General features: G+C 37.7%; 1 protein-coding gene across 1 annotated transcript in view; it reads right to left on the bottom strand.

The window, feature by feature from the left end:
- Positions 1–14,418, bottom strand: part of LOC137500454 (uncharacterized) — an 88,775-nt gene that overhangs the window by 16,740 nt on the left and 57,617 nt on the right. Inside the window, exon 3 of the mRNA XM_068227348.1 lies at positions 4,799–4,847. Within this exon, the coding sequence (XP_068083449.1) occupies positions 4,799–4,847 (49 nt within the window). The remainder of the gene's footprint in view (positions 1–4,798; positions 4,848–14,418) is intronic.

The raw sequence follows: 14,418 nt of genomic DNA on the forward strand, positions 1-14,418 counted from the left end.
AGCTATTGAGATCGGTACATGCATTTATAAACAGATCTAGTAATATTATAAGAGCTAGTACTTCCACTTTCTAAAAATATTTTCCCAAAGACTTCAGGATGTGGTGGTGGTGATTTTTTTGTTTTAAGAGGAAGTACAACTAGATAACCTTCCTCTCTGACCAAATTAAGTGGAAAAGAAAATTAAAAAAAAAACTAAACTAGGAATTTCTATCATTACTTTCTACAGAAACAGAAATAATCTGAATCTTGGAATAATAACCACAATCTAAAACATTTTATGATTCTTTTGGAAATGTTAGGGGGCATAGAAATAGTTTTTTACTTTGGAAATGTTACCTCAATAACAGGTTTATAGATGAGAATTTTACAGGCAAGTCAAAAGGCTAGGAAGTGCGAACTATTCTCAGGACCATACTCTATGAAGACAACTGAGGACTTTATTTCATAAACAAGAAACAATTCTTCACATTTACTCCCTTTCAAAATCTTTCACAAATTTTTGTAATAATGGTAGAAAGGGATATGAATGTTTTAAGTAAATGAGGTGAATATTTTCTAGATCTGCTGAAGTCATGAATAGTGAAATTTAGTGGGAGAATAATGATGGCAACAGAATTGTGCTTTATGAAGTGGAAAGGAGGGTAAATTTGTCCGACTTACCCTCCACTATTGGAAATGCTTATATGAGTCAGGCACCCAGTACACTGACGACTTAAAAACTTAATAATAATTGTAATCCTCTTGCTCTCTTGTGTATTAACCCTAGAATACTAACATACGTATGCGGACTGCTCCTTCCAGCGTTACCCCCAACAGACCACCTCTATGCAGTGCTTCCACTGATCAATGTGGATGATGTCACTATAGCATTTAGATGTATGTGTGAGGAGCGTATGCCGGGAGAGTTAATTTTCTGGAAGTCACTGTGCTTTTTTACGTATTGTTAGTATTGACGTATTATCATTTGTACGTAAAACATATGTATTGTTAGTACGTAATAGGTACTTGCATGTTGTCGTATGCAGGTAGGTTGCTCATTCTGGATTGGTTGCTTTATAGTTAGTAGGCATGTGGCTTTCCAGGTCACGAGGGGTGAATGAAGAGTGAAACAGGAGTTAATTTACCGTATGTTTTACGACATGAGAGCAGGGAAGACAACCATTTAGAAAGTGAATCTGAGCACAAAGACTCTCCAATGACTTTTACAAGCTTCTGTTGAAATTGAAATAACACAAGCGAAAGGAGAAGAGCTTTTTGTTGATTGTGAAGTGGATAAACTCACCCGGTATAATCACTTTTATACCGCTTTTCATGAGAGTTTAATCGTGATGTAAACAAATAGGTGCGGCACCTTGCCTTTGTACATGGACATAGACGTAGTTGATTGGAGAAGCAACCGTCGCACTCACTCAACTGTATACGAGCTTGAGGAAAAGTAGTACATCGCATTAATTTTGGGAATATGTTCAATAAACTAAGTGAACAGAATCCAGGTTTAGTAGTTTATTCAGAATTTCAGATCTTCGCACTGTTGTCCTATGCGATTCGCAGCAATTTACATCTGAACACGAGACGTTGAGGACCGAGCTCAATAGCTGCAGTCGCTTAAGTGCGGCCAGTATCTAATATTCAGGAGATAATAGGTTCGAACCCCACCATCGGCAGCCCTGAAAAAGGTTTTCCGTAGTTTCCCATTTTCACACCAGGCAAATGCTGGGGCTGTACCTTAATTAAGGCCATGGCCGCTTCCTTCCCACTCCTAGCCCTTTCCTGTCCCATCATCGCCATAAGACCTATCTGTGTCGGTGTGACGTAAAGCAACTAGCAAAAGAAAAAAAGAAAAGAGACGTTGAGGGGATGGAGGTAGGTACTATATGCTCAGCAAATCACAACTCTTTCTTCAGCAGAGGCATGGGCATACCATGTTCCATCAGGATTAAACTCAACTCTCGTGAAAAGACATATAACAGTGTTCTTACTTGTGAATTTTTATATGAAGTGTTTGTTAGTGACATGATGGGAAAGAAAAACAGTAGTTATGATACACAGTTTAAATTGTCTAATAAAATTTGCCAAAAATAATGGCAATCGTGTTGCATCTCATGAATTTTCTGTAACATCACCACACGTGTGATACTGGCAGAAGCAGAAAGAAGAATTACAATGTACCAAGAAAACAATTTTATCATTGCGGGGACCAAAAGCCAGTAAGCATCCAGAATCAGTGAAGGCAGGCCTACAGATCTCTCTTGAGAAAACGAAAGTTTTAACTAATATCAAGCTGGCACCCAGAGAGCTCACAGTGGGACAAGAAAAAATGATGTGAGTAGATAAGTTCAAGTATCTGGGAGAACTGATAACACCAAAATTGTCAGCGAATGAAGCCTTTACATTACTGATGAACAAAATGGAAATGGCGTACCATTTAACCAAGAGCGTCTACAAGAAAAGTCCATACATTTCAAAGCAAAGCTGAGACATTACTGCACTGTCATCTGTCCAGAGGTCTTATACACTTCAGAATGTCTTGCAATAAACAAAAAAGACCTGATCAAGAAATTGGAGGCCAAAGAAAGGAATATTTTAAGAAAGATCATAGGTCCTGTCAAAGACAATGGGGAGTATGGAAGACAGCATAACGACGAACTATACAGCCATGTAGGGAAAATTAGCAATACCATCCGGAAAAGAAAAATTATCTTTTATGGGCATGTGACATGAATGCACCAAATAAGACTGACCAACTGCATCATTATCTTCTTTCAGCAGAAGAAAACCACCTTGAAGAAGTGGGAATCACACATAAGGACATCCAGGAGCATATCCCACTTAAGAAGAAACCTCAAGAGTTCCTGGGTTTCCGAGACAAGCCAAAATTATAAACAGGATAAGCACGGACACCGCAGAGGAAAGAATGACACCAAGAACGCATGTGAAAATACTGGGCCGACATCAACGCCAGAAGTAGCCAGTTGAAATGACGTGGTCCAAAGTTGGCCAGTACAACATGAATAAAAATTAATAATATGAATGTCCATCACCATCACCTCCCCATGGCCTATTAATTTCCAATGTTGGGAATGGTTTGCTTGTTAATACATCTTATAATTACATAGGAACCTAAAATCAGCCTATCATATTAAATAAGGTTCAAATTGACTGCCCTTCTACAGTAAAATGAGAAATGGTACTTGGAACAACATGGCTCTAGAACAGGGTTTTCCAAACTATTTGTCTCTGAGGGCCCCTGAGCATATCATATGCATGTCCAAGGACCCCTTAGCCACTGCATTCAGTAAACAAAATATAGAATTTTTTAATGATACCATGTTCGATTTTAGGACTAATATTTACTTTCTTTGAAACCGGAAGTTCAATTTAACCTAATTTACATAATGATATTTGGAAATGCACAGAAATTATAAAACAATGTGACACTTAGGTAAGGGTTATTCTGCCCGAAGGCAGGTCCGAACCTCCGCAGAGGTGTTCCTGAGCCGGAGTTTACGTGCGGTAGGGTGGCCAGTTCCTTTCCGCTCCTCCATTCCCTTACCCTTCACCAACAGTGCGTGGCAACCCATCCAACTCCTGACCACGCCCAATGTTGCTTAACTTCGGAGATCTCACAGGATCCGGTGTTTCAACACGGCTACGGCCGTTGGCATATGACACTTGGCTAATACTTAATTACAACAGTCTGGACCTGGAAACTTACTTGAAAAAATTGACTTATTGTGGTTGTCGGATCAATGAGATGCATAATGCTGTTTTCCTAAGATCAAGCGTTTTACAAACATGGTCACTCCGACCGATCAGCCTCTACATAGCTCTATTCCTGTACTTCGTTTTCATTTGTGTGAGAACAGAAAAGGTACACTCACACAGGTATGTTGTTATGAAAGGCATTAAACGCAGTATTTCCGTTCTAGAAATTGTAGGGCATAGGGTATGTCATGACCTGAAAAATTGATGAGAGACATGGTGTTGCAATACTTGCATGAAATTTCCTGAAGCTAAACATGCCACTCCACCCATATCATACATCAATTTATTTTTCCACTTTCTCTATACCAAGACACTTTGGCTAGTTGATCTTCCTCAAAGGCAGGCAGTTCATGTTTAGTTTCAAAGAAGGGATTTCTGACCCACGAGATATTCTCAGCCACAGGCGGAAAATATAGTCTGAGTGCAGATACTAGCAATTCCAAGTTTTCACAATTACATCACTTATGCCGCCTTGTATTTATGTCTTCTTTTTCCGCTGCTAACTTGTTCATCTATCAGCCAAGTAAGAGTTACATAAACTGTGAAGACATAGTTCCTAAATTTAGTATAATCCATGAATTGTGTGTGTAAAATAAAAATTCAATTTTCAAATACAACTTACATTATTCTTGTGGACCCCTTGGATTATCGTTGCAGCTCCCCCAGTTTGGGAATGGCTACTCTAGACCTTCGAGTGAGAATCTTCTAATAAATGAGTGTTGAAGCCCGCCCTCCTGATGAAGCTGGGAAGTAGGAACAAACTCGTCGATGCCTGAGAAGAGATGGGATTGGTGAGGAGAGAGCCTGTATATCTGTTGGTGGCAGTGTACGAAGATGTTGAGATTGTAGTTCTTCTTTTGTGTTTCCATGTTTGTCCTCATCTCCTATTTCTGTTGCTTTCTCTTCCTACACTGACCTTCCTGTTACATGCGATCCTTTCTCATTCCTGTCTCTTTCTCTGACTTGATTTACTACTCAAGTGACTTTGAAATCCCTGCTGCATGTTTCATAGATGTAGAAAATGCACTTACCTCTTTTCTCCGGTGGAAGATTCCCTCCTTCATCCTTTTCCTTCAGCGTCTAAAAGATAAGAGAAAAAATATTGCCATGTCATGTAGAACTAGAATTGAAAAAAGAAAAATGCTTTACTTCATTATTAATACGTGCATTTTTAAACAGATCTCATAACATTATAATACTTCCAGTTCGAAAAATATTTTCTCACAGACATCAGGAATTTTTATTATTATTACCTGTACATTTTACAGAATATGGGATTGCAGTGGAGTCAAACAAAGCCAGGTGATGCAGGAATTATCAGATTAGGGAATGAAGTCTTAAAGGAAGTAGATGAACATCGTTACTTGGGTAGTAAAATAGCTAATTACGGCAGAAGTAAGGAGGACATAAAATGCAGACTAGCACAAGCAAGGAAGGCCTTTCTTAGGAAAAGAAATACACTAACTTTGAACTTTGATACAGGAATTAGAAAAATGTTTTTGAATTATATGGAGCATGGCACTGTACAGAAGTGAAACATGGACAATAACCAGCTTAGAAAGAAAGAGAATAGAAGCTTTTGAAATGTGGTATTACAGAAGAATGTTGAAGGTGAGATTGATAGATCAAATCACGAATACAGAGATACTGAATCAAACTGGTGAGAGGAGATATATTTGGCTGAATACAACGAGAAGAAGAGATAGAATGATGGGAGTGGTGGTGATTTTTGTTTTAAGAGGAAGTACAATGAGGCAATCAACCTCTCTGAACTAATTAGTGGAAAATAAATTTAAAATAAAAACAAAATTATTTATTCTACAAAGGAATTTGGAAATGCAGTACAAAATAAAACAAAACCTTATTGAGTTAGGCCAAAAAGTTCCCTGAGTAACATTACACTTGTAATTTATATACCCTTGATTAGTCCACTGACGCACATAAAGCGGATGACGAGATCAGCCGTAGTTGCGTCATCGGCTAGTATGCATTCAAGGGTTTCCTGCAGGCCAAGGCTCCGTCTTAGACCGTTGAGATCGGCGCACTCTGTGAGGATGTGGGACACGGCACCACAAGAACACACTGGGGGGTCTTCCCTCTTTAGGAGATAAGAGTGTGTAGATTGTATATGACATATCCTCAGCCTACACAACACTATGGCCTCTCTCCGTGAAGGCCAGAAAGAGGACCGCCACATGGTAGTTGTTTTCTTAATTGATCTCAGCTTGTTGGAAGTTTGGATAGCTAGCCACTCCGGTAGAGGATGGTTGCCCAGTTGTACTTCCTCTTAAAACAATAATCACCACCACCACCACCTCAGGACGTGAAGATGGTTTGACATAGCTGAGAACAAATATCTTTAGCGGGGACATTGACAGCTCTTGGAGGTAAAAGTACCGCTTCCTTTGCAGCAGCATCCATACCTTTGTTTCCCGCAATCCCAATGTGGCTTGGAAGCCACGCAAAAGTGATTCTGGTGCCAGCATCACTTAACCTGGCTAGAAGGTCATGAATCTGCTGCACCAGTGGGTGTTGCGAGAAACAGGTGTCAATAGACTGCAGAGAGCTTAATGAGTCGGTACACATAAGAAAGTGGCTTCTTTCGTCATGCAGTGCAAACTGCAGAGCCTCTAAGATGGCGTAAAGCTCCGCAGTATACATGCTACATACATTAAGAAGCAAGATCTTCGTGCTCATATCATCGGTGACAAAAGGGTAACCAGCATTATCTCTGATTTTAGAAGCATCCACGAAGATATGTTTCATGGCCGGATATTGGTTACAACCGTACATCGCAATGAGGTGTGGCCAAACTCTTGACAGTTATAACACCTCATTGGTGCCAGAATATATGGACGAACAGTCAGACGGTACATTGTCACTTTTATCCGTTCAGGTACAGTCTCAGCGTCAAAGGTAAGGATGAAAGCACCCGTATCGAGTAGCTTATCACCCACACGCCTCTTCAACCTCTTTACGTCAGTTACAACCGGATGTGCTAGGTACCGGATCATAGTATCATCGGAAGACTTAACCAAATCCCTGTGGAATATAACTCCCTTGCAGGAGTTAAGGGTTCGGTGCTTCTCGATATTTGTCAAGGACACTTTTACCATCGACCCTGGAAGCAACCAGGAATTGTGGAAGACGTTCGTCACTTATATAATCTACTGGAACTGGAGTATACCGCTTACGTTTTTTACCTATCTTGGATGCTGTTTTTTGCAGGGTGCCACCCTTTAGAAGAGTTGAAAGAGAAGAGAGAGGTTCCATTTTTGGTCCCACAAGTACTCCAGAAATATGAAGTTGACCTTCGGCAGAGCCAAGGAGTTGTACTGAAGGCAAGGCTATATACATTGCAGAGGGCACCCGGTATCTGGAGGGGGTTGCTAAGAACTACTCTCCCAGTAGCCATGCTTCACCTCACCACGACCTGAAACAGGCAACATTAAGAAGACGGCTTAAAGTGGGCAAAATAGACTTGTAGAATCTCTAAAGCCAGTTGGCTTGAGGGAGGAATATATTACCAAATGGTGAACGGAGGCAAATTAGATATTGATAACACTGTACCCACAATATCCATCCCGGTCTGGAAAGAAAATCGTAAGTTAAATAATTGTAGGATTCCTTAATTTCTGCATAGTGAGACAGCAGATTCATAGATAACAATTGTGAATTACAGGGTCTCTCATAGTGCATTGGCACTGCCAATGGCTACAATTAGCCTACACAGTGGCCTCCACGGTATGCACTAGCCAGCGTCTTGGTAGGTGTGCTAGGTACCAACTGATGAGCCCAGCCTAGCACACGGGGGCGAAACGCTGGCAACCAGGAATGAGTTAGCTGGAAAATTTATAATGTCCATTAACGGACTATTTATATTGGTTATTTTGGTAATCAGTAAGGGAGGACTGCTGTAGTCTGGCGGAGATAAGCTTGTGTCTCACGGTCAGTCACATCTTTGAAACATCTGGAGAGGAAGGAGTTGGAAGATTTTGCAAACTGCATTAGTTGAGTTCTTGACATGAAGCGGGGCATTTTAACTGTTATATATGTGCACAGAATATGTCCTGCAAGTGTGAGAGGCTAAGTCCACGCATAAAATTAAGCCAAGATAACGCTACTCTATGTCAACCATAAAATTGCAGGTCTGTCTAACTTAAATATCATGTTTTGTAGTTAGAAATGTAAATGCTAATCCCTTTAAATTAATTAATTATTTTAAATTTTTAAATAAAATCACGTTGTATATGTGGCATATGTAAAATTTAAGTGGGGCGTTTTAACTGTTATATATGTGCACAGAATAAAATTTGTTGTAAAGTGTTATATAAAAGTGCAGAATCAGAGTATTTATAAGGTAGTGTTTAAAAGAATGTGTCCTGCAAGTGTGAGAGGCTAAGTCCAAGCATAAAATGAAGCCAAGATAATACTACTCTATGCCAACCATAAAATTGCAGGTCTGTCTAACTTAAATATCATGTTTTGTAGTTAGAAATGTAAATGCTAATCCCTTTAAATTAATTATTTTTAAATTTTTAAATAACATCGCGTTGTATATGTAGCATATGTAAAATTTAAGTGTTGTGACAATGAGGATATGCCTTGTCATTATTGTAGTGTGGAGGTGAATTGTCAGTTATTCATGTCAATGCGCAAGATTTTAAAATATGGTTAAATTTCTTTAAAAAAACTAAAAGTGAAGTTAAATATTGCAATGAAAATCAATGAAATAATGTTTGGGCCGATGAAAGTTACAAAAATGATAATGATAAAATAACTGTTATGAGTGTGATAAAGTCAAATATCCACATATCCAATAATAATAATAATAATAATCATAATAATAATATTCACATCAGGATAAAATTTGAGATCATGATAATTATACGTTCAGCAGTTACCAGTATGTTAAACAAGATTTGTGGTTTTTATTGAAATCCAGTGAAGTATGATAAAGTTGGCATTTTTGGGAAACTAAAATTTTGTGACACCGTGTATTTGTGATACAGAAAATCATGGTATGCTATTTTGCTCCCGAGGTCTGGAAAAATTTCAAGAAGTTAATTGTGAGATCATTATAAAGTTGTTTGGTTGTTGGATGACATGTATTTAATAAAGGTTTCAAGTTTACTTCACTGTATAGTTCACAGTGATACCTGTTTGGAGTGTTAACATAAAGGTCAGTTGAAGCCTTACACTTGAGTTGTGCCATGAATATTGTGATGGTAGTGATATTACATATCAAACGAGAGTGGAGTTTATTTTTATTTAGTGAACTTCACTGCATGTGTTGAGATTGTATTGAGGAATGGATTAAACTATTCGGACATTTCTAATTTTGATTCCAGCTTTATTGTAGGAAATAGAAATATTTCCAGGTTTGAGTTCATTTTCTTAGCGAATTTCACTTCGTGTGTTAAGAGTTTCAACAAGGATCAGATTTAAATATCCGGACATTGTGTTAAAAGTTTTGATTTCGCCTGGCAGTATGAGTGATGTGTAGACACTGTAACGTTGGCTCAATGACAGGATCAGGGCATTGTCTGTACATAGTCAAGTCATGGGTTAGGCATTTTTGCGAATCAGCTTGAACGATGTTAGTGCTTGCAGTAGTGGATATGAATGTGAAAGATATCAGCGGGTACTATTTAGGCCATGTTTCGGCATAATTTTTACTAGCCAGAAGGTGCTCCCATATAGTGTTGCATCAGTAGGGGCATGAATTGAGGCTAGCCCAGTGCGGCTAGGCTGGTGTGAAGTAAGTGCAGGCAGCTTACGTAACAAGCACACGTCACAGTGAAGAGAGAGAGTGAACACACTTAGCAGGAAAGCTATGGAGTATTGACGTCTGATTGCGATTATGAGGCTCTCCTCCACTACTCACTGAAGTGGTGATTGGGATACATTATCTATATATATAAAGTAGCTTGTCCTGACTGACTGACTGACTGACTGACTGATTCATCATCGCCGAGCCAAAACTACTGTACATAAAGAAATGAAATTTTGGAGATATATTCATATTAAGATGTAGGTGCTCGCTAAGAGAGGATTTTTGGATATTCCGTCGCTAAGGGGGTGAAAAGGGGGGTGAAATTTTAAAATGAGTGTGTCTATATCTCAAAACTTTAAAAGTTTACAGATGTGAAAATTGGTATTTAGAATCTTCTTTAAAAATAAGGAAACACGTATTTTTTTGTTTTGAGACAATCCCAATAGGAGGGGCACAAAAGGGTGAAAAAGGGGTTGAATGCCTTTAATCGGGATACCGGTACTTATATCTCAGAAACTGAAGATATTACAGACATGAAAATTGGTACTTTTGATCTCTTTTAAAAATAAAGAAACACGTATTTTTTTGTTTGGGGGAAATCCAATTAATGGGAGGGTGAAAAGGGGGTGAATTTTTAAAATGGGTGCATCTATATCTCAAAACTCTTAAAGTTTACAGATGTAAAAATTGGTACTTAGAATCTTCATTAAAAACAAAGAAACACGTATTTTTTTGTTTTCGGAAAATCCCAATAGGAGGGGTGAAAAGGGGTGAAAACGTGGTTGAATGACTTTCATGAGGATACTTATATCTCAGAAACTGAAGATATTACAGACCTGAAAATTGGTGTTTAGGATCTCCTTTAAAAATAAAGAAATACATATTTTTTGTTTTTGGAAAATCCAATTAATGGGGGGTGTAGAAAGGGGGTGAATTTTTAAAATGAGTCTATCTATATCTCAAAACTTTTAAAGTTTAAAGATGTAAAAATTGGCATTTAGAATCTCCTTTAAAAATAAAGAAACACGTATTTTTTTGTTTTCGGAAAATCCCAATTGGAAGGGTGGAAAAGGGTGAAAAAGCGGTTGAATGCCTTTAATGAGGCTACTTATATTTCAGAACCTGAAGATATTACAGACCTGAAAATTGGTATTTGGGATTTACTTTAAAAATAAAGAAACAGGTATTTTTTTGATTTTGGAAAATCCAAATAATGGAGAGTGAAAAGGGGGGTGAATTTTTAAAATGAGTGTGTCTACATCTTAAAACTTTAAAAGTTTACAGATGTAAAAAAATGGTATTTAGAATCTTCTTTAAAAATACAAGAACACGTATTTTTTGCTTTCTTTAAATCCCAATAGGAGGGGTGTAAATGGGTGAATAATGGGATGAATGCCTTTAATGAGGATACATATATCTCAGAAACTGAAAATATTACGGAACTGAAAATTTGTATATGGGAGCTCCTTTAAAAATAAGGAAACAAGTATTTTTTTGTTTTTGGAAAATCCAATTAATGGGGGTTAAACAGGAGTGACAAACTGGGGTGAATTTTTTGAAAGACTATATCTACAGAATATCTGAGAAACGTAAAATGTTATAGACGTAAAAAGTGGGTATTTGGAATCTCCTGTAAATGTAAAGAAAGATAGGTGATTTGTTTTCGGAAACTCCACGTAAAGGGAAATAAAAAGGGGTGAAATTTTAAAAAGCGAATTTCTACAGTATATCTCAAAAACTTAACATGTTACAGAAGTGAAAAATGGTATTTTTATCTCTATTAAAAATAAAGAAACGTGTATTTTCAGCTTTCGGAAATACCACTTGGGTGGAAGGGGGGGGGGGGGGTAAAAGTGACTGAAAATGGTGTTGAATTCTTTTAATTAGGCTACTGATATCTCAAAAATGAAGATATTACAGACGTGAAATCTGCTTTGGAATCTGCTTTAAAAGTAAAGAAACACGTATTCTCGGAAAATCCAATGAAAGTGGGGGGGGGGGAGGTGAAAGAATTGAAAAATTAATTGAATTAATTGTATGAGAATACATACATCTAATAGAAACTAAAGTTGTTACGGACGTGAAAATTGGTATTTGAATCTCCTTAAACAAAGAAAAACGCGTTTGGGGGGCGGGAGTGAAAAGGAGTTGAATTCCTTTCATGAAGACACATAAATCAAAAACTGAAGAAGTTAGAGTCGTGATAATTACTATTTAGAAGATCCTTTACTATTAAGGAAACAAGTATATTTTGCCGGAAAATTCACTTACGGGGTGGGGGGGAGGGGAGTGTGAAAGGAAGTGAAAATAAAGTGAATTATTTTTATGGGGATACTTATATCTCAAAACTGAATGTAACAGATGTGAACATTGGTGTTTGGAATATCTTTTAAACATAAAGAAACACGTCTTCTATTTTTTTGGGGGGGGGGTGTAAATAAACTTAACGGCGGTGGGGTGTAAAAGGAGGTGAGATCAATTGATTTTACTGTTCATAATGTACTTAAGGAGCCTCCGTTGCTCAGGCGGCAGCGCGCCGGCCTCTCGCAGCTGGGTTCCGTGGTTCAAATCCCGGTCACTCCATGTGATATTCGTGCTGGACAAAACGGAGGCGGGACAGGTTTTTCTCCGGATACTTCGATTTTCTCTCTCATCATTCATTCCAGCAACACTGTCCAATATTTCATTTCATTTGTCATTCAACGATCATTGCCCCAGAGGTGTGCTTCGGCAGCCGGGACAATTCCTATTGTCGCTGCTAGATGGGGCTTTATTCATTCCATTCCTGACCCTGTCGAATGACTGGAAACAGGCTATATAGTTTCGATGTACTTATTCTGATCATAAACCGATCATTTTTAATCTTTCCTGGGCTGGTTTTCAACAGCCATCTTTTCCTTCGGAGAACGTTCTTAGATTACAGTAGATCCTCCTGGCATGTAAATAAAAATTTAAACACATTTGAAATAAACGATAGGAATGAGATGGACCGTCAAATTGTTCACCTCTATAATAAGGTCAACAATGCACGGAAGTATGTCATTGGTATCGCCAGAAATCCCGCACACTTGCCTACGTGCGACGATGGTGCTGGTCACATTGTAACAATGACACTGGCAGCAGATGTAATTTACCGCCAAGTAGCGATCTTGCAGCTTGCTGTGGGGTTCAGAACATCTTTTAATAATAATAATAATAATAATAATAATAATAATAATAATAATAATAATAATAATAATAATAATAATAATAATGTTCTGGACCGTTGTCAAATGTGCGGACCCCCCTGGAAAATGGTCCTGGACGGGTAATGACTAAGAATGCAGTCCGGCCGCGGGTTCAGTACCGCCAAGGCACCTAAGACGACACCACGCCGAATCTCCTGAAGGATTTGATCCATATTAAAAACGCTCATAGGAAAAGATGGCAAAGATTTAGGGACCCAACTGACGGGGTGGAATATCTGGACCTAGCCCGGGAAGTACGAAATCGATTGCTTGAAAGAAAGATTGAAAAATGTGAGGAAACATACCGTAATCTATTAGAAAACGAGTCAGATCGCGAATTTTGACGGATTCTCGCAGAAAACGAGTCAGATCGCGAATTTCGGCGGATTATATATCTAAAATAATTAGCATTCAATTATAAATTTCAGTATAATACCGTAGCGAAGCACGGGTATCTTGCTAGTTTACAATAAAACTCCTCAAAAAAAACAGACCTTTTCAAGATATTCCAGTTTTATTTATACTGTGCTCGCTGAAGTGTTGATTAGGATACATTATTTAAAATGAAACTCTATAATCACAATGATTAGGATACATTATTTAAAATGAAACTCTATAATCACAATGATTGGGATATATTATTTAAAATGAAACTCTATAATCACAACAAAAAAACCTGACCTTTTCAAGATATTCCAGTTTGATTTATATTCCAGTTTGATTTATACTGCACTCGATATAAGCAGTCAGTTTGTTTTACCATGTATAAAGGAACAGGGTCAAAGTGTACAAGCTACGATTTACATTTTCTTGCATAGAAATGACGGTATTTTCATTTTGAAAAAGTAAAATTCCTGTTATTCATTAAACAAAAATTAATATCATTACATAATGCAACAAATATTTTGCACAGTTTTGTAGTGTTGTGTGACTTTCCTTCACTGAATATCCGAAAATAGTTTTCAATTCCTTTTTGTTCTTTTTGTTTTTCTATTTGCTTTACGTCACACCAACACAGATAAGTCTTATGGTGATGATGGGATAGGAAAGGCTTAGGAATGGGAAGGAAGCGGCTGTGGCCTTAATTAAGGTACAGCATTTGCCTGGTGTGAAAATGGGAAATCACGGGAAACCATATTCAGGGCTGCCGACAGTGGGATTCGAACCCACTATCTCCCGGATGCAAGCTCACAACCGCGTGCCCCTAACCGCGCGGCCATCTCACCCAGTAAAAACTCTACTCTTTTATCTTTCATGCATTTTTACAAACAATGTTTATTTTTGAGTGCTTACAGGCAATTCTTATACTTCTTCTGAAGGTTTAAAGCCTCAGTATAATTAAAAAACAATTTTTGTCAATACAATCAAATATATACAGAAGATTAGAGAATACATTTTCTCAAACTACCGTTTTGAACAAACTGAATCTACTTTCAGAACACTGAATAGTTTTAGATAAATTTTTGCATAAAGCATGAAAAATTATCATATGATTTTAATAATTTTTTTAATGAGACTGCAATCACACTTTAATAAGACTCTGTTTAGAATTAGTGTTTGGCAAGATTTGACAATCATAATCCAAAAGCAAGATTTGTTAGAAAAACTTTTAATTCCACTATTTGTGGATTTTAATATGTAATGTATC

The sequence above is a fragment of the Anabrus simplex genome, chromosome 1 (genome assembly GCF_040414725.1).
Source record: "Anabrus simplex isolate iqAnaSimp1 chromosome 1, ASM4041472v1, whole genome shotgun sequence".
Classification (NCBI taxonomy): Eukaryota; Metazoa; Arthropoda; class Insecta; order Orthoptera; family Tettigoniidae; genus Anabrus; species Anabrus simplex.